This window comes from Elephas maximus, chromosome 5, assembly GCF_024166365.1.
Source record: "Elephas maximus indicus isolate mEleMax1 chromosome 5, mEleMax1 primary haplotype, whole genome shotgun sequence".
NCBI lineage: Eukaryota > Metazoa > Chordata > Mammalia > Proboscidea > Elephantidae > Elephas > Elephas maximus.
The window spans coordinates 120,711,643-120,736,052 of NC_064823.1; the positions used below are offsets into that span (position 1 = coordinate 120,711,643).

Here is a 24,410-nt window from a genome sequence, read left to right on the forward strand (position 1 = left end):
GATGGTAAGGTGGATGACAGAAGAAGCTAAAAATGGAATGGGAGACTGGGTGGAAAAGGGGAGGGTCCTGTACGTCATGTTAAGGAATATCCATTTTATTTCCTAAAGAAATCTGAGGAGAACCTATGAGCCACAGCACCTACGTACCAAGCCCTGGGCTAGAAGCTTTATGCATATCACCTCACTGAATCATCAAATAATATTATGAAGTATATTAACCCTATCAAATAGATGAAGAAAATGAAGTTCAAAGAGTATACTAACTTGCCCCAAGTCACACAGAGCTAGGACTGGTGTATCTGACTCTAATGCTGAGCTCTTTATGTTATGACACAAATGGGGAGCCATTAGAAATTTTAAGCATTTGAAATTTGAATTTTTTGTTTAATTGTCTCACTTTGTTTTAAGGAAGCTAAATCTGGAAAAAGCACAGCACAGTAGGCAGCAGCTCTGGGTATGGAGTCAGAACATACTAGTTTCCCCCCTTGCTGGCTATAACACTTTAAACAAGCTATCTAACCTCCCTAAGCCTCAATTTTCTCATTTGTAATAGCGGGTAGCAAAAGTACCTATCTCAATAGGTTGTTGTGAGAATTAAAATAATCCATGAAAAAGTGTTATGCATAAGGCCTGGCACTTACTAAGCACCCGATTAATGTTCCCTTAAGAAGAAAAACAAAAGCTAGTTAGGAGATAATAGTAATACTGCAAAGGGTGGAAGTCCTAAAAATGGAAAAAATAAAAGCTAATATGAAACATGTCTATGAGAAAATCTACATGATTTAGAAAATCACAAAAGAGCTCAACCGAATAACATGTACATACTGAAAAACAACACTAAGTTAAAGTAAGAAAAAGGATCAAGATACAGCTCCATATTGCAGAAAGTTCTTAAACAGGTTTTTGGAATATATTAAAACCATAATAGAAAAACAACCAAAATAAATAAATAATGTATATATGAACTAATGAACAAGTATGTACAAAAATATTTAAAGCTCCTCTTTATAAAAAAAAAAAAAAACGCAAATTAAGAAAGGGTGCAACTTTACTCCTATTAAAATCTTAAAAATAATACTTCGCAACGCTGAAAAGGCTGTGGTGAAACTGCTATACTTATACAGTGCCAATGGTATTACAAATTGGCATACCTCTTTGGTAGGCAATTTAGCAGTATGGTTCCAAGAAGCTAAAACCGTTCTTACGCTCTGACCCAAGAGACTGAAACTCTGGGACTGAGAAGGAAAAAGGTATTCCAACAAGAAATTCTTTGCAATATTAATCATTCGTGGAAAACTTATATACAGTCAAATAAATTAGAACATACAACTCAGTACAGTATTAGAAAACTGTTAAAAATAGATATTGCAGCAACACTGAAAAAATGCTGTATTGCTAGGTTAAGTAAAAAAAACAAAATAAAAATTTCATCAATGCTGTTATTCAAACACAAAATTTCAAGTATATATGAACATGGTCTAGATAAGATCGGGGGGACTATTTTTTAATTAGGATATGAGGGTAATATATTTTTCTTATATAATTTCCCGCTGCTATGTATGGAAACCCTGGGGGCATAGTGGTTAAGTGCTACGGCTGCTAACCAAGAGGTTGGCAGTTCAAATCCGCAGTTTCCAGCGCTCCTTGGCAACTCTGTGGTGCAGTTCTACTTTTGTCCTACACAATCGCTATGAGTCAGAATCGACTCAACGGCAGTGGGTTTTTTTTTTTTAATGTTAGTGTATACACAACAGTATAAGCAACAAAAAATTTTTAAATGATCAAAATTAGAAAATAAAGATTAAACATTGAAGCCACACTTCTTAGATTTGGTACACTATGATTTCTGAGAATTACGTGGACCTCAAAATGACTGAAACTGGAAGTTTATCACACCTTACCAAAACTTCCCAATCCAAAACTTTATACTAATCACGGCCAATCACAGCTAAGCATCAACATTTAATTTACTCATACAGTCAACTTTGATAGAGTTCCCCTCTGTCTACAAACATACTTTTAAAAAATTTACCACAATTTATTAATAGCTTACCATACTGAAGACTTTACTCCAAAAAAATCAAAAAACCTCAATTCGCATGAAAGAAAAGGCCTATGAGCCACATACTACTATTTTTCTCATTAACTGTCATTTTCTCATTAAGAAAATGAGACCCAGAGAGGTTAAGCAGCAGAGCTAGAAATCCAATCCAGGTTTTTTGGCTCCAAAATCAATCTTCTGAAATCACAATGCTCTACTAGCCTCAAGTGTTAATCGGCTCTTAGTCTCTTAATTATAACTATTCACTTAATAAGTATTTACTGCACTCCTACTATAGGTCATTTGCTATTTTAAGGGCTGGATATACAATAGTAAAACAAAAGACTTTTTAAAATCTCTGTCCGTATGCAGCCAAACGTTCTAGGACAGTGGTTCTCAACCGGGGACAATCTTGCCCTCCAGGGACATATGACAATATCTGGAGATATTTTGGCTGTCACAATTAGGGGGAGGTGATGTTGCTACTGGCACCTAGTGGGTAAAGGCCAGGGATGCTGCTAAACATCCTACAATGCACAGACCATCACAACAAAGATTTTTCTGGCCCAAAATGTCAACAGTGCCAACCTGTTCTAGAGAAAAGATAAAGAGAAATAAAGTATGGAATACGATACCTATACATGCATCTTACATCTAGAATTATACATTTCTTTAAAAAAAAAAATGCTTTATTTTTCTTCATATTTCCCATGATACCAAACTTAGTGCCCTGCCCAGAGCAGAAGTGCAATAAGTGATGAACAAAAAAGAAATAAGACAGGTCATTGTCCTCTATTACTATTGGTCATGGCATAGTACATGAAGTCTTCATAGAAGATGCAAAGTATTCAAACTCAACTTTTTCTCACCTTTGAAATCACATTCAGAAAGCATCAAATATACTACATCAGGGTCCAGGTCAGAAAACATCTCTGAAATACTGGTGAAGAGTTCGTCCTGATCAACTTGGATCCCACACATGGAAGGATGAGTAGTGGTTGGCTCCTCACGGCTAGCAACACCGGGTACGACAACTTCCTTAGAGTTCGCAGTCTTCCGAAATGGATTTCCCCCAAGATTTTTCCTTCTCCTTGGCATTCTGACATTTGAAAACTAAAATGTTTTCCCTTTTCTTATTTAAGATGCTTGATACTTAAGGCATTCCTCAAAGAAAACAGGGTTCTGTATCTTGTACACTCCAGCAGTAATAGGACCTAAAATAGAAAGCAAGTAGAAACATTCAGACTATATAATTAGATTTCCATTCCTAAAATTGGAATGACATCTTTATTTAACTCAGAAAGTACCATCAACTCTGACAGCAAAGCCAAAAAAGCAGTCAAACAGTTTCTCTCTCTAAAATATTCAGGTTTTTGCCAGGATTGAACATGTCAAAAACTAAGATGTTAAAATTTAATATATTTTCAGAACACTGAGTATACTGTTTTAATACTAATATTTCATAAAATACATAAAACTATGTCCATAAACATAATTAGAATGACTCCAACTGAGCACCTACACTTGGATATCTAACAGGTATTATAAACTTAACATCTCCAAAACTGAGCTTCTGAACACCCCCTTCAAACCTGCTCTTCCCAATCTTTCCCATCTCAGTTAACTGCCACTGTATCCTTCTAACTGCTCAGGTCCAAAATCTTGGAATACTGCTGGGCTGAGGGCTATAGGGACCATGGTCTCAGGGAACATCTAGCTCAATTGGCATAACAGAGTTTAAAAAGAATATGTTCTACATTCTACTTTGGTGAGTAGCATCTGGGATCTTAAAAGCCTGTGAGCAGCCACCTAGGATACTCCACTGGCCTCACCCCTTCAGCAGCAAGGAAGAATGAAAAAAACTAAAGACGTAAGGGAAAGATTAGTCCAAATGACTAATGGGCCACATCTACCATGGCCTCCACCAGACTAAGTCCAATACAACTAGATGGTGCCCAGCTGCCACCACTAACTGTTCTGACAGACATCACAATAGACGGTCCCAGACAGCTGGAGAAAAATGTAGAACAAAATCATAACTCAAAAAGAAAATCCACACTTGCTGGCCTGACAGAGATTGGAGAAACCCTGAAAGTATGGTCCCTGGACACCCTTTCAGCTCAGTAATGAGACCTCTCCAGAGGTTCACCCTTCAGCCAAAGATTGAACAGTCCCATGGAACAAAACAAGACTAAAGGGACGCACCAGCCCTGGGGCAGGGACTGGAAGGCAGGACGGAAAAGGAGAGTGCTGACATGTCGTGGGGTTTTTAACCAATGTCATACAACAACTTTTGTACTGTCTGATGAAAAACTAGTTTCTTCCGTAAACCTTCATCTAAAGTTCAATAAAAAATATATGTGTATATATACATATTTTTCATCTTGGAATAATCCTTGGCTCCTATCATCCCACATTCAATCAGTAAGTTGACTTCGTCAGGGCAAGCCCCAAAGTGGACTCAGAGTATGATCACCCCTCAGCATCTCATTGCTGCCACCCAAGACTAAGCCACCAGCACCTCCTGCCTGGATTACTGCAATAGTCTCCTCATCAATCTCCCTGCCTCCACCCTCACCCGCTTCAGTCTATTTAGACCAGGGGCAAGACTGACTCAAACTACAGGCCAGATGATACCTCTCTTCTGCTGAACTATCCATTAGTTTCCCATCTCATCCAGGGTAAAAGTCAGAGCCTGTTACCATTGTACTATCATCCCCTAGTATCTACCCTTCACCCACTCCACTCAAGCCATACTTAGCGCCACCTTGCTCTTTTTCAAACACACCAGCCATGCTTCCACCTGGGACATTTACACCTTGGTTCCCCCTCTACCTGAATACCTTTCGCCTATGTATCTATAAGATTTATCCCCTCACTACCTTCTTATCATTATTCAAATGTAACTTTCACAAGAACTCTATCCTCTAATACCACTTATCCCATCTTCTCTACTTGATTTTTCTCCATACCATTTATCACCTTCTAAAAAAAAAAAATAACATACTATGTTTTAATTATTTATTTATTGTATTTGTTGTTTATATTCCCATAAAGTATAAGCTACACAAGAGCAAGAACTCATATACCTGAATTAGAACTCCAGACAGGCTACTTCCTTTCCCTACTTAGATATGTCTATCAGACATTTCAAACTTCACATGCCCAAAACTCAATATCTGATCTTTTCCCCCAAATCTGTTCTAATCGTTTGGTCTGACTACCTCACCTTTCACCTGTATTCCTACAGTAGCCTCCTAATGATCCCCCTGATTCCACCCTTGCCCCCTACAGTCTATTTCCAACATTTCTCCAGAGTGATCTTTACTCAACATTAAGTCAGACAAAATGAGGGTCTGCTCTAAACCATCCAGCAGTTAACCATGTCATTCAAAGTAAAAGACAAAGTTCTTAGAAAGGCCTACCTCCCTACTACCTCTTCATGTACCCTTCTCCAAGATATTTGCATTGCTAACTCTATCATCTCCTTCAAATCTTCGTTCAAGTGTCACATTCTCAATGATTTCTTTCCCACTGCCCAGTTTATAAGTCGGAGTTGAATTGACGGCACTGGGTTTCTGGGACCCAGTTTATAATCATATCCCCCTCTGCCTCCAGCCAATCTCCCCTTTCCTATTAACCACCCAGTGCCCTTATCACCTTCTAACATACTGTAAAATTTATCTTTAAACTTATCTTGTCACATCTCTCTCCACCTTCTCAAATTGTACTGTCCAATGTTGTACAGGCCACATGTGCATATTTAAATTAATTACATAAAATTTAAAACTTTATATATTATGGTCAGATAAAGTACATTTCAGGGCAAAGAAAATTACCAGAGACGAGAAGAACATTACATAATGGTAAAAGTATCAATTCACCATGAAGACACAGCAACACTAAAGGTGTGTTGCATCAAACAGAGCTACACAATAGGTAGGCCATTCTAACTAAGCAAAAACTGATAAAACTGAAAGCAGAAACAGAAAAATCCACAATTACAGTTGGAGATTTCAAAGCTTCTCTCCCAACAATTGATAGGACAACAAGACAATAAATCAGCAAGGATACAGAATTCGATACCACCATCATTTAACAAAGAGTCACTGTACCAAAAAGAATTTGTCAACATTCGACCATTTCCAGAGGTAGCATATGATCAGAAACCGATGGTACTGAAGTAAGGAGTCCAAGCTACACTGAAGGTATTGGCAAAAAACAAGGTTCCAGGAATTGATGGAATACCAACTGAGATGTTTCAACAAATGGAAGCAACGCTGGAAGCGCTCATTCATCTATGCTAAGAAATTTGGAAGACAGCTACCTGGTCAACCGACAGGAAGAAATCTGGATTTACTCCTATTCCCAAGAAAGGTGATCCAACCAAATGCTGGAAATTATCGAACAGTATCATTAATATCATACTCAAGTAAAATTTTGCTGAAGATCATTCAAAGGCAGCTGCGGCAGTATATCAACAGGGTACTGCCTGAAGTTCAAGCCAGATTTAGAAGAGGACGTGGAACAAGGGATATCGTTGCTGATGTCAGATGGATCCTGGCTGAAAACAGAGAATATTGGAAAGATGTTTGTTTACCTGTGTTTTATTGACTATGCAAAGGCACTTAACTGTGTGGGTCATAACAAATTATGGTAATATTGCGAAGAATGGGATTTCCAGAAATTTAATGGTGCCCGTGAGGAACCTATACATAGACCAAGAGGCAGTCGTTTGAACAGAACAAGTGGATACTACGTGGTTTAAAGTCAGGAAAGGTGTCTGTCAGGGTTGTATCCCTTCACCATATCTATTCAATCTGAATGGTGAGCAAATAATCCAAGAAGATGGACTATATGAAGAAGAACACAGCATCAGGATTGGAGGAAGACCCATTAACGACCTGTGTTATGCATATGACACAACCTTGCTTATTTAAAGTGAAGAAGACTTGAAGTACTTACTGATGAAGTTGAAAGATCACAGCCTTCAGTATGGTTTACACCTCAACATAAAGAAAACAAAAATTCTCACAACTGGACCAATAAGCAACACCACAATAAACAGAGAAAAGATTGAAGTTGTCAAGGGTTTCATTTTACACCAGTCAAGAAATCCAAAGACCCACTCCATCAGGCAAATCAGCTATAAAAGACCTCTTTCAAGTGTTGAAAAGCAAAGATGTCATCCTGACAACTAAGGTGCGCCTGCCCCCAAGCCAGGGTGTTTTCAATCGCCTCACATGCATGGGAAAGCTGGACAATGAATAAGGAAGACTGATAAAGAACTGATGCCTTTGACTTGTGCTGTTGGTGAAGAATACTGAATATACTACGGACTACCAAAACAACAAACAAATCTGTCTCTGAAGAAGAACAACCAGAATGCTTCTGTGAAGCAAGGATGGCAAGACTAGTCTTATACACGTTGGGCGCATCATCAGGAGGGATCAGTCCCTGGAGAAGGACATCATGCTTGGTAAAACAGAGGGCCAGCAAAAAGGAGGAAGACCCTCAACAAGATGGACTGACACAATGGCTGCAACAATGGGCTCAAGCATAACAATGATTGTGAGGATGGCACGGGACTGGCCAATGTTTTGTCCTGGTACACAGGGTCGCCATGAGTCAGAACCGATTCGATGGCACCTAACAACAACATCATTTAAGAGGATCTAATATTGGCACAGTGGTTAAGTGCTCAGCTGCTAACTGAAAGGTCAGTGGTTCAAATCCGCCAGCTTCTCTGCGGAAGAAAGATGCAACAGTCTGCCTCCATAAAGGTTACAGCCTTGGAAACCCTATGCAGCAGTTATACTCTTTTACAGGGTCGCTATGAGTCAGAATTGACTCGATGGCAATGGACTTGGCTTTTTTGGAATAGGCATTTATAGAACACTCCATCCAATAATAGAATACATATTCTTTTGAAGTACCCACAGAACATATACCAAGACAGATCATATCCTGGGCCATAAAACAAACCTCAGCCAATTTAAAACAGTCAAAATCATACAGAGTATGTTCTCAGACGGTGGTGCAATCAAAATAAAAATCAATAACAGAATGATAACAGGAAAATCTCCAAACATTTGGAAACTAAACAACATACTTCTAAATAAGCCAAGAGTCAAAAAGGAGGTCTCAAGGAAAATTAAAAAATATGTTGAACGTGAAAAGGAAAACAGCCCATATCAAAATGTGTAAGACACGCTAAGCAATGACAGGAAAATTTACAGAATTAATTGCATACATCAGAAAAGAGGGAAAGTCTCAAATCAACCATTTGAGCGCCTACCTCAAGAATCCAGAAAAGGAGCAAAATAAACCCAAAGCTAGGAAGGAAGGAAATAATAAAGAGCAGAAATTAATTAAATTAAAAATGGAGAAAAATCAATGAAACATAGAGCTGATTCTTTGAAAAAAAAAATTAATAAAATTGACAAACTTCCAGCAAGAATGGCAAAGAAAAAAAATCAAGAAGGCACAAATAACCAATATCAAGATGGAACAGGGGATATTCTTAGAGGCAACAAAAAATTGTAATACTACAAAACAACTGAAGAAACAGGGTGGTAAAAATGGCTAAAATGCTCAGCTGCTAACTAAAAGGCTGGAGGTTCAAGTCCACCCAAAGGCATCTTAGAAGAAAGGCCTGGAGATCTACTTCCAGAAAAGTCAGTCATTAAAAACCCTACAGAGTACAGTTCTGCTCTGACACACATGGAGCCACCATGAGTCACAATCGACCCAGCAGCAACAAGTTTTTTCAAACAACTATACAGGCAAAAAATTTGACAACTTAGATGAAATGGACCAATTTGTCAAAGACCACAAACTATCACAACTCGCCCAATATGAAACAAATAATAACCCTATAATTTTTAAGGAAACTGAATTCATAATTTTAAAGCTCAAAAAAAAAAAACCCTATGCACAGATGGTTTCTCTAGAGAATTCTACCTAATATTTTCACAAAAATTAACATTATTCTATACAATCTTTTCAGAAAATATATAAAGGGGGAATACTTCTCAATTCATTTTATGAAGTTAGTATTATCCAGACAAAGACAGTACGAAAGAAGAAAGTTACAGACCAATATCCCTCATGAATACAGCACAAAAACCCTTAATAAAGGGAAACAGAATTCAGCAATATGCAAAAAGAATTTTACACCATGATCAAGCGGTGCTTATTCCAGTGATATAAGATTGGTTCAATATTCCAAAATCAACGTAACTTACCATATTAAAGGGTTAAATCATATGGGCATATCAATCAATGCAGAAAAAACATCTGACAAAATTCAACACCCATTTATTATAAAAACTCAGGAAAATAAATACAGAGGGGAACTTTCTCAACTTGATAAAGAGCATCTTTTAAAATACCTACAGCTAATAGTATACTTATTATAGTATACTCAATAATTTCAGCTGAATGAATGATGGGTTAAGGTGGGCAAACAAGAACCCAGAACAGGCACACACAGGAACAGAATTTTAAGAAGAAACACTTAATAAACATAAAAAATGTTTAACCTCACTATCAATAAATGGAATTAAGAGAGAATATTGTTACATTGCCTCTTAAACAAAAAATATGATTTAAAAAATAATAATAGCCACTGTTGGCAAAGTTATGGCAAAAAAAGGAATTCTTACATACTGTGATGAGTATAAATGGGCATAACCTTTCTGGAAAGCAACCAGGACTATGTATCAAAAGAACTTAGATTACATATATTACTATTTAGATTACTTCCAGAACTTAATCATAATACAATCACAGATTTACATAAATATTTATACAAAAATGCTCAAAAGACAATTATTTCTAACAAGGGAAAAACTGAAAACAACAAAGCATTTATCAAAGAAGGAATGATAAAATAATTTCTGGAAGTACAATTTATTAAATACTTAACATAAGTGCTAAAATCATGATTTCATTTAATTCTTAAAACAACAGGTATCAGTATGCCTATTTTACAGATAAAGAAATTAAGGTCTAGAAAAGGTAAGTATCAGGCTTAAGGCTGACGTACAGTTTTGCGTAGCAAAACTGGGATTTAAGCCCAGGTTTGTTAGACTCCACTAAGTAGAATACCTCTTTAGATCCTTAAGATGGAGATTTAAACAGCAATTCAAGACTGAATTTTGAATAATATTTAATTACAATTTTTTAAGGCAATGTTAGAAAAGAAAGCAAGACACAAAACTAAAAATAATCTATATGTAACACCTCAATGGGACTTGATTAAATTAGGTGAAAATATTAGACTGCAATATCAGACTGGAAAGGAGATTTCTATATAGTAGAATAATGACTTAAATTTTTATATACGACTTTGTATTTTCCAAATGACCTATAAATACTACCTTTTTTTCATAATCAGAGAAAAAAATAGCAATACTATTATCAATTAAAGCTGAATCTTAGACCTCACTCTCTACTTCCTCCAACGTGCAGGCTATATATATATCACTTTCACCTTCTTTCATTGTATCCACCTGTACAGAAAAAGATCTAAACATATAGGTAGTTTGAGTATACAAGTAATATTTAACACAGTGAAGAAATTCTGATGTATAAAACCATACATAAAACCCTTGCCCTGGACTTCTAAGTCAGTTGGCAAAATAAATTCTATTATGAAAACATTCTGCATCGCACCTTGAAGTGTGGCGTCTTGGGTCTTAAATGCCAACAAGGGGCCATCTAAGATGCATCAATTGGTCTCAACCCACCTGGATCAAAGGACAATGAAGAACACCAAGGTCACACGATAACTGTGAGCCCAAGAGACAGAAAGGGCCACATGAACTAGAGATTTACATCATCCTGAGACCAGAACAACCAGATGGTGCCCGGCCACAACCGATGACTGCCCTGACAGGGAGCACAACAGAGAAACCCTGAGGGAGCAGGAGATCAGTGGGATGCAGACACCAAATTTTCATAAAAAGACCAGACTTAATGATCTGACTGAGACTAGAAGAATCTCAGCAGTCATAGTCCCCAAACCTTCTTTTGGCCCAGGACAGGAACCATTCCTGAAGACAACTCATCAGACATGGAAGGGACTGGACAATGGGTTGGAGAGAGATGCTGATGAAGAGTGAGCTACTTGTATCAGGTGGACACTTGAGACTGTGTTGGCATATCCTGTCTGGAGGGGAGATGGGAGGGTAGAGAGGGTTAGAAACTGGCAGAACGGTCACGAAAGGAGAGATTGGAAGGAGGGAGCGGGTTGACTCATTAGAGGGAGAGTAAACGGGAGTACGTAGTAAGGTGCATATAAGTTTATATGTGACAGACTGACTTGATTTGTAAACTTTCGGTTAAAGCACAATAAAATTAAAAAAAAAAAACAAAAACCTTGCCCTGTTGCCATTGAGTTGACTCCAGCTCACAGCAAGCAACCCTAAAGGACAGAGTAGAACCGCACCATGGGCTTTCCAATGAGCAGCTGGTGGATTGAACTGCTGACCTTTTTGGTTAGCCGCCAAGCTCTTTAACACTGCGCCACCAGGGCTCCAACACTGCCCCACCAGGATCCCCCCCCCCGCAAAAAAAATACATAGCTAATACTATCTCCCCATTATAAGTTTTACTTTGTATATCTAACTTATTTCAATCTCCCTTTTTCCCCTATAAGTGATGCTCATGTTTAACTCTTTTATCACCTGATCTTATACATTTTCCTTTTTCTGTTAAAAAAAAAACCCGTTGCCATCAAGTCAATTCTAACTCATACAGACCCTACAGGACAGTACAGTACTGCCCCATAGGGTTTCCAAGGACTAGCTGGTGGATTTGAACTGCTGACCTTTTGGTTAGCAGCCGAGCTAACCACTGCACCACCAGGGCTCCTTTTCTGTAATGCAAACCTTACTAATATGCTAGTTTAAACGTATTCGAATAGTTTCTTCAGATACATACCTGACCTTAATAGAGAAGGTATTCTGAAGGGCTATGGGAAATAAGGATAGGCACGTAGGGTTTGATATATTAGTGATAAATGTGCAAGGACTGGCTCAAATCAAGAACCTAAAAATAAATAATATAAATTTTCATTAATAATAATACTATGAATATAAATTTCACATATACATTTTCCAAGACCTTCTACCTCTATGATTCAACTTAACCTGACAGAGAATACAGTCAGTAAATACTAGGTGATTGATTATCACCAAAATATATCAGAATGAAAAGTAGATCTTATAAATTTCACTTTTTTTTAACAGACAAGGACATAGATTCTTTAAAGCATTAAAAAAACAAAAATCCAGGGTAACCATAAAATCTATCAATAGTAGTAGAATGAGCAATGGTATGGTGATGGTCAGCACTGCCATTAAAAGCAGATATACAGATAATAAGCAGTTCAAACCCTTCCAATTGAAAACCACATCAACATATAACACTATAAAAATACCTCATATCGTTCTATAATTAGATCTGTTATACGCAGTATATTATAAAACCCGTTGCCATCAAGTCGATTCTGACTCAAAGTCACTATGACTATATCATAAGGATTAGTAATTTTAAATAGCTTACCTTAATGAAAAAAAAAATCCAGAAAATAATAAATTCCTTTAACAACTAAGAAAGATAGTCCCTTAACTACTCAATATCATCTACCAAGGAAAAGGCCTAAAAAAATTGATACTAACAACCAAATAGTAATATCTCAATAATAAAAACACTTCAGCTCTTTAAATTCATCAAAAAAGGAAGAAATATCAAACAAAAAAAATCTCTCTATAAAGAATATATAGGGAAAATTCAACATCCTTTCCTGATAAAAACTCTTAGCAAAATAGGAATACAAGGGAAATTCCTCAACATAATATTAAGGGCACGTATGCACAATCAAGAGCCAATATTATGCTCAACAGATAAAGACTGAGAGCCTTCACTTTGAGAATGGGAACGAGACAAGGATGCCCATTATCACCACGTTTGTTCAATATTGTACTGGAGGTCCTAGCCAGAGCAATAAGGCAAGAAAGGGAAATAAAGAATATCCAAATTGGAAAGGAAGAAATAGAACTATCTTTATTCACAGACCACGTGATCCTACACACAGAAAATCCCAGAGATTCCACAAGAAAGCCACTGGATTTAATAAAAGGACTCAGCAAAGTGGCAGAGTTTAAGATCAACATGCAAAAATCAGTTGGGTTCCTTTACACTAACAAGGAGAACTCCAAAATGGAAATCAAGAAAACAGTATCATTTACAATAGCCCCCAAAAGAATAAACCTACACAAAAAACCCACTGCCATCAAGTCAATTCCACTCGTAGCAACCCTACAGGACGGAGTAGAATTGCCCCGTAGGGTTTCCAAGGAGCAGCTGGTGGATTCAAACTACTGACCTTTTTTAGTTAGCAGCCAAGCTCTTTACCACTACACCACCCTAATCAGGGATGTAAAAGACATGTACAGTGAAAACTATAGAGGACTACTGCAAGAAACCTACAGAAATGAAGAACATTCCATGCTCATGGACTGGAAGTCTTAACATTGTAAAAATGTCAATACTGTCCAAAGCAATCTATAGATACAATGCAATCTCGATCCAAATCTCAACAACATTCTTTAATGAAATGGAAAAACTAATCACCAATTTTATGTGGAAAGGAAAGAGATCCCAAATACTCAAAGCAATATTGAAGAAGAAAAACGAAGTAGGAGGCCTCGCACTTCCCAATCTCAAAATATACTGTACAGCCACAATAATCAAAACAGCCTGGTACTGGTTCAATGACCAACACATACACCAGTGAAAGAGAACTGAGAACTCAGAAATAAATCCATTCATCTACAGACTGCTGATTTTCAACAAGAGTTCAAAGTCCATTCAATGGGGGAAAAACAGTCTCTTTAACAAATGGTACTGGCAAAGCTGGATATTCATTTCTAGAGAAATAAGCAGGATCCATACTTCACACCATACACAAAAACTAACGCAAAATGGATCAAAGACCTAAATGTTAAAGCTAAAACTATAAAGTTCCTGGAAGATAACATGGGAACAAAATTATGGGACCTAATGTTTTTCAGAAATAGACTACCAAACAGAACTACAAATGCATGAACAACAGAAAACAAATTAGTTAACTGGAATCTCCTAAAAATTAAATACATATGCTCATCAAAAGAGTAAAAAGAAAACCTACAGACTGGGAAAAAAATCTTTGCTAATGACATAGCTAATAAGGGTCTAATCTCTAAAATACATAGAAAACTTCAACAACTGAACAACAAAAAGACAAATAATCCAATCAAAAAATGGGCAAAGGAAATGAACAGACAAAGAAGACATTCAGGGGGCCAACTAACACATGAAAAGACGCTTACTATCATTAGCCATCAGAGAAGTGCAAATCAAAACCACAATGAGATACCATCTCACCCCTAAAAAAACAGCACTGATCACAAAAAGAGAAAACAACAAATGCTGGGAAGGTTATACGGAGATTCAAACTCTTTTACACTGCTGGTGGGATTGTAAAATGGTATGACCACTAAGGAAAACGTTATGGCACTTCCTCAAAAAGTTAGAAATAGAAATACCCTACGATACAGCAATCCCACTCCTAGTTATATCGTATTTTTACACAAATAATGTGTGCCTTCTACATTTGTTTGCCAGCCGCTCCCTCCTCCACGAGGTTATTTTCATTAAGTGTGCTATGCTAATTTTTTTACAGCAACATGTAAAAAAAAAATGGCATAGCGCCTCTTACAAAAATACCTCACGGGGGGAGAGAGCAGTTGGCAAAATAATATAGAAGCCACGCATTATTTGCTTAAAAATAGAGCGTACCCTAGAAATCTACTAGCACTAACACAGACGTATGCATGTCTATGTTCACTGCAGCATTATTCACAATAGTAAAAAGATGGAAACGATCTAAGTGTCCATCAGTGAATGAATGGATAAACAAACTGTGGTACATACAATGGAATACTACACAGCTATAAATAATAATGATGAGTTCTTGAAACATTTTATAACATGGATGAATGTAGAGGACATTATGTTGAGTGAAATAAGTCAATCACAATAGGACAAATATTGCACAGTCTCACTTTTATAAAAAGACAAGAATAGATACAGATATAGAAAGCAATGGTCTTTAGTGGTTACCAGAGATGGGAGAGGAAGAAGGAATCACTTACTAGATAGTAGACACTTGTTATTTTTAGTGATGGGAAAGGCAATACCCAATAGTCATGAAGTCTGCACAATTCAACCAAGGTAAATGATGACACTAAGAAGTACACAAGAACACAAGATAAGGGACAATTTTGGTAAATGCTATAACATATACAATGTTGCAACAATAGCAGTAACAACTAAAATATATGTTCACAGTTACAGAGGCAGATATGTATGCATATGTATGTATGGGAAGGTACATGTGAGTACACCAGTGTGCATGTAAAGGTGTATCTGTAGGCACATGTATATACATGTTTATGTGTACTGCATATATATTCATGTATATGATAAAGCACATAGGGGGCACAGTTATGGATACTTTGTAGATATAACCAAACACCTGGCAGGATTGGTTCACTAGGTTTGAAGGCTGAGACCATAGCCTCGTGGGACAACTTCATAAATTGTCACAACACAGTTCATAAAGATACTGTTAATACATCCTAGTTTTCTGGGTAGAGTCTTGGATCTTAAAAGCTTGTGAGTGGCCATCTAAGACACAACTATTGGTCTGTACTTACCTGAAGCAAAAGAAAAAAAAAAAGGAAACCAAAGACTCAAAGAAGAAACTAGTCTACAGGACTAATAGCCCACACGATCCACGGCTTCATCTATTCTGAGACCAGGAGAACTAGATGGTACCAGGCTACTGCTATCAACCATTCTGACCAGGAACACAATAGATGGGAAGCTAGATTAATGGAATGAGAACTACCAGAATGGAAATAATGAGAATGCTGATATACTGTCACTGAACAATATGTATAAACAATGTATAGAAAAAAAAAATTTTTTTTTTTTTTGTATAGAAACTGTTAAATGGGAATCTAATTTGCTGTGTAAATTTTCACCAAAAACAATTAAGATATTCCAAAAAAAAATAGGGAAGTTACAGGACCCCAACATCCAAACATGGCATGTTCCCAGGCAGATCAGAAAACGTCTCCCTCAGAAACAGACGCTAACAAGAACCAATACAATCAATCTTTACTAGGGATTAAGTTACCTAAAAGACAATTTTAAGTGTACTGCTGCTAAGGGGAAGGTAGTTCCTAAATCTCACCAAGGTGCTAAGGATGTATCACTAAAAGCCACAGTATTTATAGAAAATGTAACCAAATTAAGGTAACTGATAATCTTAAGATACATCTATCATAAAAACTATTATAAAGACAACTGGAGACACAGAAAATATTAATAATAATTATGAGTATGGTTAAATAAATTATGGAAAAAATCACCCTCTAGAATACTATGTAGCTGTTAAAAACAATAAGGGATCTGTATACAGAAACCAGGACCCCAGGTGGTGTAAACAGTCTGTGCTCAACTGCAAACTTAAAGCTTGGCGGTTTGAACCCACCCAGTGGCACCATGGAAGAAAGACCTGGCAATCTACTTCCGTAAAGATTACACCCCAGAAAACCTTAGGGAGCAGTTCTAACTCTGTAATACATGGCATCTCCATGAGTCGGAATCTGCTCCACAGCAATGAGTTTGGTGGGGTTTTTTTGTATGTTGAAACTAGAAAGGTCTCCAAGACATACTGTTAAAAGTAAAAGTCAGTTGCCAAAGAATGGCAGGAATACATACTCCTCTATAATCCTTCACTACTTACTGCCAGCACTAGTACTCCTTAGTTACATTAGAGGCTCACATTGTTAGTTTTACTGACTTATATTTTCATCTATATGTGTTTATCTCTCCAATTGGTCATGTTCCTTGAGAACATGATTGTGACATATACTCCCTCTCTGGGACCCAGCACAGGCCCATACATAAAATAAAAAAATAGGGATACAATATTTAAGGATGGCCAACAACATATAAAATATAAAGAAGCAGGAAATGGCATTTTACAAGTAGAGAAACAAAGCAAGAATCAAATGGAAAAAACAGGTCTATAACAGAGTTCTTTAGGCTCTCTGCATCAACATGCTTTATACCCCCACAAGCTCTTTAACAGACTCTAGTAATAAAATTTATCTAAGTTGCCCGGCCCACGAGAGATTTTTTTTTTAAATCACTTATATATATAAATAAAAACTTGAAAATCTATGTTTAAAGTATTCATACTCTAGGACTTTAATAATACTTACCTTCTATCTGGCACTGACAGCTATCAACGTGCTAAACAGATCACAGGTGATAGCTGCAAACTCTATAGCTCTTCCTGCTATCCAACATAACGTCTCCTTACTAAAAGAAAAAAAAAGTATATCTATGACAAATTTTATCAAGCTATTATCCTTAAATAAAATCAAATGAAGTCCAAAAAATACACAAGATTTATAATAAAAATATATGTACATTATGATATTCTAAAAAGAAAGCCACTAACCAAAAAAAAGGAAAAGACCTCATTTGCCACCATTGGAGGTGACTCTCTGAAAATGGCTGAATAAAGAGAAAGAACTAAGCATTTACTCTGCCTTTTACGTAGAACACTATTTCAACAAAACAGCCCTAGTTGATGAGGAAAACCTTTTCTTTAAAGAAGAAGGCTAGCTACTGAAATAGAACTAAAAAATAATTACCATTCTGTAAACCCTTAACTAAATAGCTGATTCATCATCAAGAATCATTCATGGATGCTAACGTCATTAGGTGAAAAGCTGATGGAGAGCTTATCTGATGCCAAAGTACCATCCCACGGATTACTTGCTAGATACAAAGGGAAAAACATAACTTTACAGTGAAATGATCAGGATATCACCACCTTAACCCAGAGATCAAATGAAGCATCACGAGAATGGGACAACCAGACACAATATGTCCCTTAGTATGAACCAATATGAAGTACACAGCATTACTAAATGAAGTACTCTTTCAAAAATGTCTAACCTGAATTTAATCACACCTTTAGATCTAACTTCCAGTTTATAAGAAACATGGCAGATAGATACTACACCTCAAGGAAACAATCAGCAATACAAAACATGGGACATTCTCAAAAGAACAAGGAAGTCAGTATCATGGGGGCAGAAGGATGGATAAAAGAAACGGTTTTGTAGCTTAAAAAACGGAAGCAGTAACAGTCAAATGCAGTGACTTGATTGGAACCTGGTATATAAAAAAAGCAATAAAAGATGCTTTTGGAACAATCAGGGAAATTCGAATATGGTATGAATATTATATTGCTGTTAATTGCCTTCAAGTCGATTCCAACTCATGGTGACCCCAGGTGTGCAAGGTACAACTGCTCCATAGGGTTTTCAAGGCTGTGACCTTTCAGACACAGGTTGCCAGGCCTCACTTTGGAGGCACCTCTGGGTGGGTTTGAACTACCAACCTTTCAATTAATAGTTCAATGCTTAACCATGTGCCACCCAGGTACTGCTATACAAATATATATAAAGCAAGTACAGCAAAACGTTAACAATTATTGAATCTAGAAAGCAATGAGTTCTGAATCTGGGTTAAATGTATTATCCTACTTTTCTATTTATCTAAACATTTTCCTTATAAAAGTTTTTAAAATATATCATGCTATGGGGTTGCTATAAGCTGAAAATCAACTCAATGGCAGCTAAAAACATTATGATTCAAGCAAATTCGTTTACTTCTAAAATGACTAAATAAAACCATGCTCAATTCACTATAACAATCTCTCTATAAAGCAGAAAATCCCCTCGTAATTCAAATATCAATGCTTAATTTAAAATTTCTAATTCAAATATGTCAAGTTTTCATAAAGAATGGCACATTTCATATCTTAAAGGTTATATACACATTATCTGTCCCTGTGTGTACTGGGAAGAATAAGAAAATTTTAATTATGGTGTAAAAGAAGGGAAAGAAAAAAAGGGCATTTTAAGAGCATAAAAATTAAGAGAAGGTGATTTAGCAGCGAAAGAGAACGTTCACTCAATAGATGGAGTCAGAACAAAAAGATAATCAGAAATAGACTGAGAAGTGAACTAAACTTAATTACAACTACACAATCAATTATACTATTAACTACTACAACTGTCAACTATACAATCAATAATCAACTGAGTCCCTGGACAAAACAGCTTTACTGGATCTTTCTATAGCTTCAGGAAGTACATACAAAATACTTTACTAGGTACTCTGTACTCTCTAACACGACTGATAGTACATGTATCACATCTACTTCCTCTTATACAACCATTTCTTGCCCACCAACCACTACTCATCAAAAATGTCTCCATCCCCTCTTTCCTGTCTTTAAAAGTTCTAATTTTAATCACAATGTGATACCACTTCACACCTACTACCATTACCAGTTGCCCTTGAATGGACTCTGACTCATGGCGACCCCAGGTGTACCAGAGTAGAACTGTGCTCCACAGGTATTCAATGGCTGATTTTTCAGAAGGAGATCACCAGGCCTTTATTCCAAGGTGTCTCTGGGTAGACTCAAATCTCTAGCCTTTCTGTTAGCAGCCCAGTACGTTAACCATTTGTACCACCCAGAGACTCCAAAACAAAAAACACCAAGTGCTGGCGAGGGATGTGGAGAAACTGGAATCCTCATCCACTGCTGGAGGGAATATAAAATGATGTAGCCACTGTGGAAAAGTTTGGCAGTTCCTCAAAAAACCAAACATAGAATTACCATATGACCCAGCGATCCACTCCTAGATATACATCAAAAGACCTGAAAGCATGTTGACAGCAGCATTATTCACAAGAGCCAAAAGGTAGAAACAACCCAAGTGTCCATCAAAACACGAATGGACGACAAAATGTGGTACATAAATACAATGGAGTATTACCCATAAAGAAAAATGAAGTTCTGATATATGGTACAACATGGATGAACCCTGAAAACATTTTGTTAAGTGAAGTAAGTCAGACACAGAAGAAAAAATATTGTATGGCTCCACTTGTATGTCTAATAGGCAAATTCAGAGACAAGCAGCAGACTGGGAGTTATCCGGGGCTGGGGAAAGGCAGAAATAAGGAGTTTTACTTAATGAGTACAGCATCTCTCTTTGGAATGATGAAAAAGTTTTGGAATTAGATGGTGGTGAAGGCTGCACAACATTGTGAATGTAATTAATGCCAGAGTTGTACACTTAAAAATGATTAAAATGGCAAATTTTACATTATATATACTTACCACAGTAATTTTTTTTTAATTCTAAAAAGTTCAAATTCCTGCACTGGAAAAACTGACTAGAAATTTGATTTTCTCAATGTCCCCCGAACTGATAATGATCAGGGCAATTCCTAACTCAGTCTAACCAAACTCCTAGTATTTCCTATACAGTTCAGTTTCTTAAAAGAGTAGCTACGTTCATTGTTTACATTCATTCTTTTTGCTTCCTACTTCCTGTTGACTCCTTAACCCTATATAATCTGGCTACTATTCCCCACATCTGCTCCTTTTCTGCCTGCTCCTTGTCAGCATTCATGGATTCCTTCTTTTCAGCTCCCTGGGGTTCTAGCCCACCTTCTACTTCACTTTACAAGTTTTTTCTGGGCCCAGCCAAACCCAGGGCTTCAGTACTTTATAACTGTCATCTAGCCAAGAACTTTCTCTCAAAACTTTAATATAGCTAACTGCCTGACAAACATTTTCACGTGCATATTCCATGGGCACTTCAAGCCTGATACATCCGCCTTAAAATTCTTCAATGACACTCTACAGTTTTCAAGATCAAGTGCAAGCTCCTCGGAAAAGCACCCAAGAAGCTCTCTAATCTATATCCGTACTTACCCCCAGCCTCCTCTTCCCCCATTCCTCCTTAGACACTCTCTACTACACCTGTATCTAATTATTGTTTCCCACACAAGGCAGCTATTTCACATCTCCACACCTCACACCTGCTTTCCCCAGAAGCCCCTCTACCCAACTTCCACCCAACCCATGCTTCTTGTCTCAATTAGTTTCCTTTCGTAAAGTTTTCCATAATTCCAAACTCTGATTTAGACACTACACCTTAGGCAAATCTCATTCTTAGCAGCTTAAAACTTAATTGTACTTATTGTTTAAACTACTAGACTGTAAGTATCTTGCAGGTATGTCTTATTTAGTACACAAGAGCTCAACATAGTTCCTGGCTACCACTAATGACTGCCCTGACAGGAAACACAATAGAGAATCCCTGATGGAACAGGAGTAAAGTAGAATGCAGATCTCAAATTCGAGTAAAAAGACCAGACTTAATTATCTGAGACTGGAGGGACCCCAGAGGACATGGCCCCTGGACTCTCTGTTAGCCTACAACTAAAGTCATGACTGAAGCCAACTCTTCAGACAAATATTAGTCTGGGCTGTAATACATAAAATGATACTGGTGAGGAGTGTGCTTCTTAGCTCAAATAGACACATGAGATTATGTGGGCAGCTCCTGTCTGGAGGGAAGATGAGAAGGCAGAGGGAGACAGGAGCTGACTGAATGGCCATGGGAAATAAAGGATAGAGAGGAGGAGTGTGCTGTCACATTATAGGGAGAGCAACTAGGGTCACAGAACAATGTGTGTATAAGTTTTTGTAAGAAACTGATGTGAATTATAAATTTTCACTGAAAGCACAATTAAAAAAAAAAGCTCAATGAATGTCATACGAAAGCACAAATCAAAAAGCCAATTAAAGTTCTTTAAAACATTGGACTTGCCTTTTTAGCTCCTGGAATAGTCAGGTGCATCTCTTTCCCACAAATAAAAGTACCTAGGAAAATGAATTCCTATCAGAAGGTGGTTAGGAATTATATTAGATGAAGTCTTCTTAAAACAAACAATAGTTTAGCTTAACCAGTGAAGAATGTCTGCCTTGAGCACTGTGCTCTTTTAACATCTATCTATATGGGACCAAATTGACAAGAGCAACTAGAAAGATTAGATAGGAAACTTATGGGGCAGTGAGTTCATGTTAGTGGGAGAGGAACAATTCGGAAAAGGACAGCGAGAACAGCTGCACAACTTGAAGAATGTTATTAATATCACTGAGCTGTACATGCAGAAATTGTTGATGTATTTTCTGCTGTATAAACTCTCAACAATAAAAATAAATAATAAAAAAAAAATTATACTAGATACTCTTTGCATCTGCCCAGCACACCTTCTTCTCCTCCCCAACTCTCCCACCACTCCACCATAAGTCTGTTTTCTGCTAATAAACCCCTGGCCATAAAAGTAAGCACATCATACCTTAGGTAGAACTAATCATCGTACCTCATCCCCTCAGCGGCAGGAATTGGTAGAAGGATGGGCATGAGACCAAATCGATCTCAGCCTCTGACACGAGGCTCAAAGGAGATCAGATTGTGTTGCTAAGAACCACATCCAACCGTGTGAAGAAGCTTATCTGCAGTAGGAGAAATGAAGTCAGAATATACAGACTATAAGTGCAAGAAAGGGCCAAATACAAGTAAGCTCCCACCCGAGCTCCTTACAGCCAGCTCTACCCATAACAATTTTTGTTACATGGTTACGTGAACCAGTAACTTTCTCTTCTATAGGCTACTTCAACTTGCACTTCTGTCACATGAAATCCAAAAAAGTTCTAACTAATAGAGAAACTAGATTACGAGATGTTAACGAATATTTTTCATTCAGGCTGTAAAATGGCCTAGTATACCCTCCCTAGCTTAGAGAACTTTCATCTATCAGATATAGTCTCTCTCCCTTAAACGCTACTAGTTAAACCCCAAAATTACCATTTAATTCCCTTTTAAATACACGCCATGCAAATCACATTATTTTTTCAGTCATTTACCTCTTCCCTTCCTTACACCTCAACTAATAAACCAAACTCAGTGCCGTCGAGTCGATTCCGACTCATAGCGACCCTATATATTGGAAAACCTGGTGGCGTAGTGGTTAAGTGCTACAGCTACTAACCCAAGGGTCAGCAGTTTGAATCCGCCAGGTGCTCCTTGGAAACTCTATGGGGCAGTTCTACTCTGTCCTATAGGGTCACTATGAGTCAGAATGAGTATGAGCCTCAACTAATACGTGGTGACAAACAAGCAAGCAACCACAAATGATAAGAGAAGACAGAGTGGTAAATGTCAAAAAAACGAGAATATAGTTTAGTAGAGAAATAAACATAGGGGCATGTAACCAGTCTTCGGATATCAGAGAAGGCTTCCTCTTCCTCTAGAATCACCACCTAGAATTAGACATGAAAAACAAGCGTGAGCTAACAAAACCAAAAAGGAGGACGGAAGGAACTAGGAAAGCATTCCAGACAGAGGTGAGCTTCTGTACTCAAGCCTAGATTTAGCAAACTTGGCATCTGAAGGAAGAACTGCAAGTAACTGAATATAACTAGCGCATTAAGGGCAAGGGGAAAATTGATGGGAGATGAGGACGAAGAGGTAAACAGAAGCCAGGTTATGAGGATCCTGCCATGCCAAACTGAGGAGTTCAAGCTTTATCTTGAAGGCAATGAGAAGCCACAAGAAAAGGTTTTAAGCATGGGAGTTACAGGCTTAAATGTGCAAGATCACTCTTACTAGAGTAGAAAAAATGGATTGGAAGGCAAGACTGGAAGCAGGAATGACCAGTAAGGAGGCTATTGCAGTATTCCAGGTAAGAAAGAATGCTGGCTGCAGAGTAGGGTGGTTGCACTAGAGGTGACAGAAAAAAAGGGATCAGAGTCAAGATACCACAGAGAAAGAATCTAATAGCTGAGTTAGCAATCAGAATGTGAGAGGAAAAAGAGGACAGGGAAAAGCCCATGTTTCTGCTGAATTATTAGCAACTAGTTTTTTTTTTTTTTAGTTGCCTTCAAGTAGACTCTGACTCATGGCGATCTACATGAGTCAGGGTAAAACTGTGCTCTCTCTCTCTCCCTGTCTCTGTCTCTCTCTCTCTATATGGGGTTTTCGATGGCTGAGTTTTCAGAAATACGTTGCCAGGCCTTTCTTCCAAGGTGCCTCTGAGTGGACTTGCACCTTCAACCTTTCAGTTAGCAGCGGAGAACGTTAATCATTTGTACAGCCCAGAGACTTATTAGTAGTTGCTACTATTTACTGAATTCTTACCAAGGGCCAGACATAACGTTATCTCATTTAATTTTCCCCTCCAGAGAAGAGAGAAAAGAGGCAGTCTGTGTTATTTCTTGGTTTGGACATAGAAGAGGAACAGTTGATAATGACTACAGTTTTGGGCTGTAGTACCTGTGGGAATATCCAAATGGACA

General features: G+C 37.5%; 1 protein-coding gene across 10 annotated transcripts in view; it reads right to left on the reverse strand.

Annotated features, from left to right (window-relative positions):
- Nucleotides 1-24,410, reverse strand: part of N4BP2 (NEDD4 binding protein 2) — a 106,273-nt gene that overhangs the window by 76,309 nt on the left and 5,554 nt on the right. For 3 of the 10 annotated variants that reach the window (XM_049886926.1, XM_049886928.1, XM_049886935.1), the window contains 3 exons: nucleotides 22,412-22,568; nucleotides 17,389-17,488; nucleotides 2,911-3,255 (listed from right to left, as the gene is read on the reverse strand). In XM_049886926.1, coding sequence (XP_049742883.1) covers nucleotides 2,911-3,139 — 229 coding nt within the window. In that variant the 5' untranslated portion in view covers nucleotides 3,140-3,255; nucleotides 17,389-17,488; nucleotides 22,412-22,568. Of the gene's footprint in view, nucleotides 1-2,910; nucleotides 3,256-11,989; nucleotides 12,098-15,246; nucleotides 15,339-17,388; nucleotides 17,489-22,411; nucleotides 22,569-24,410 lie in introns of all 10 variants that reach the window. The other 7 variants (XM_049886929.1, XM_049886930.1, XM_049886927.1 and 4 more) reach the window with 7 other exon arrangements.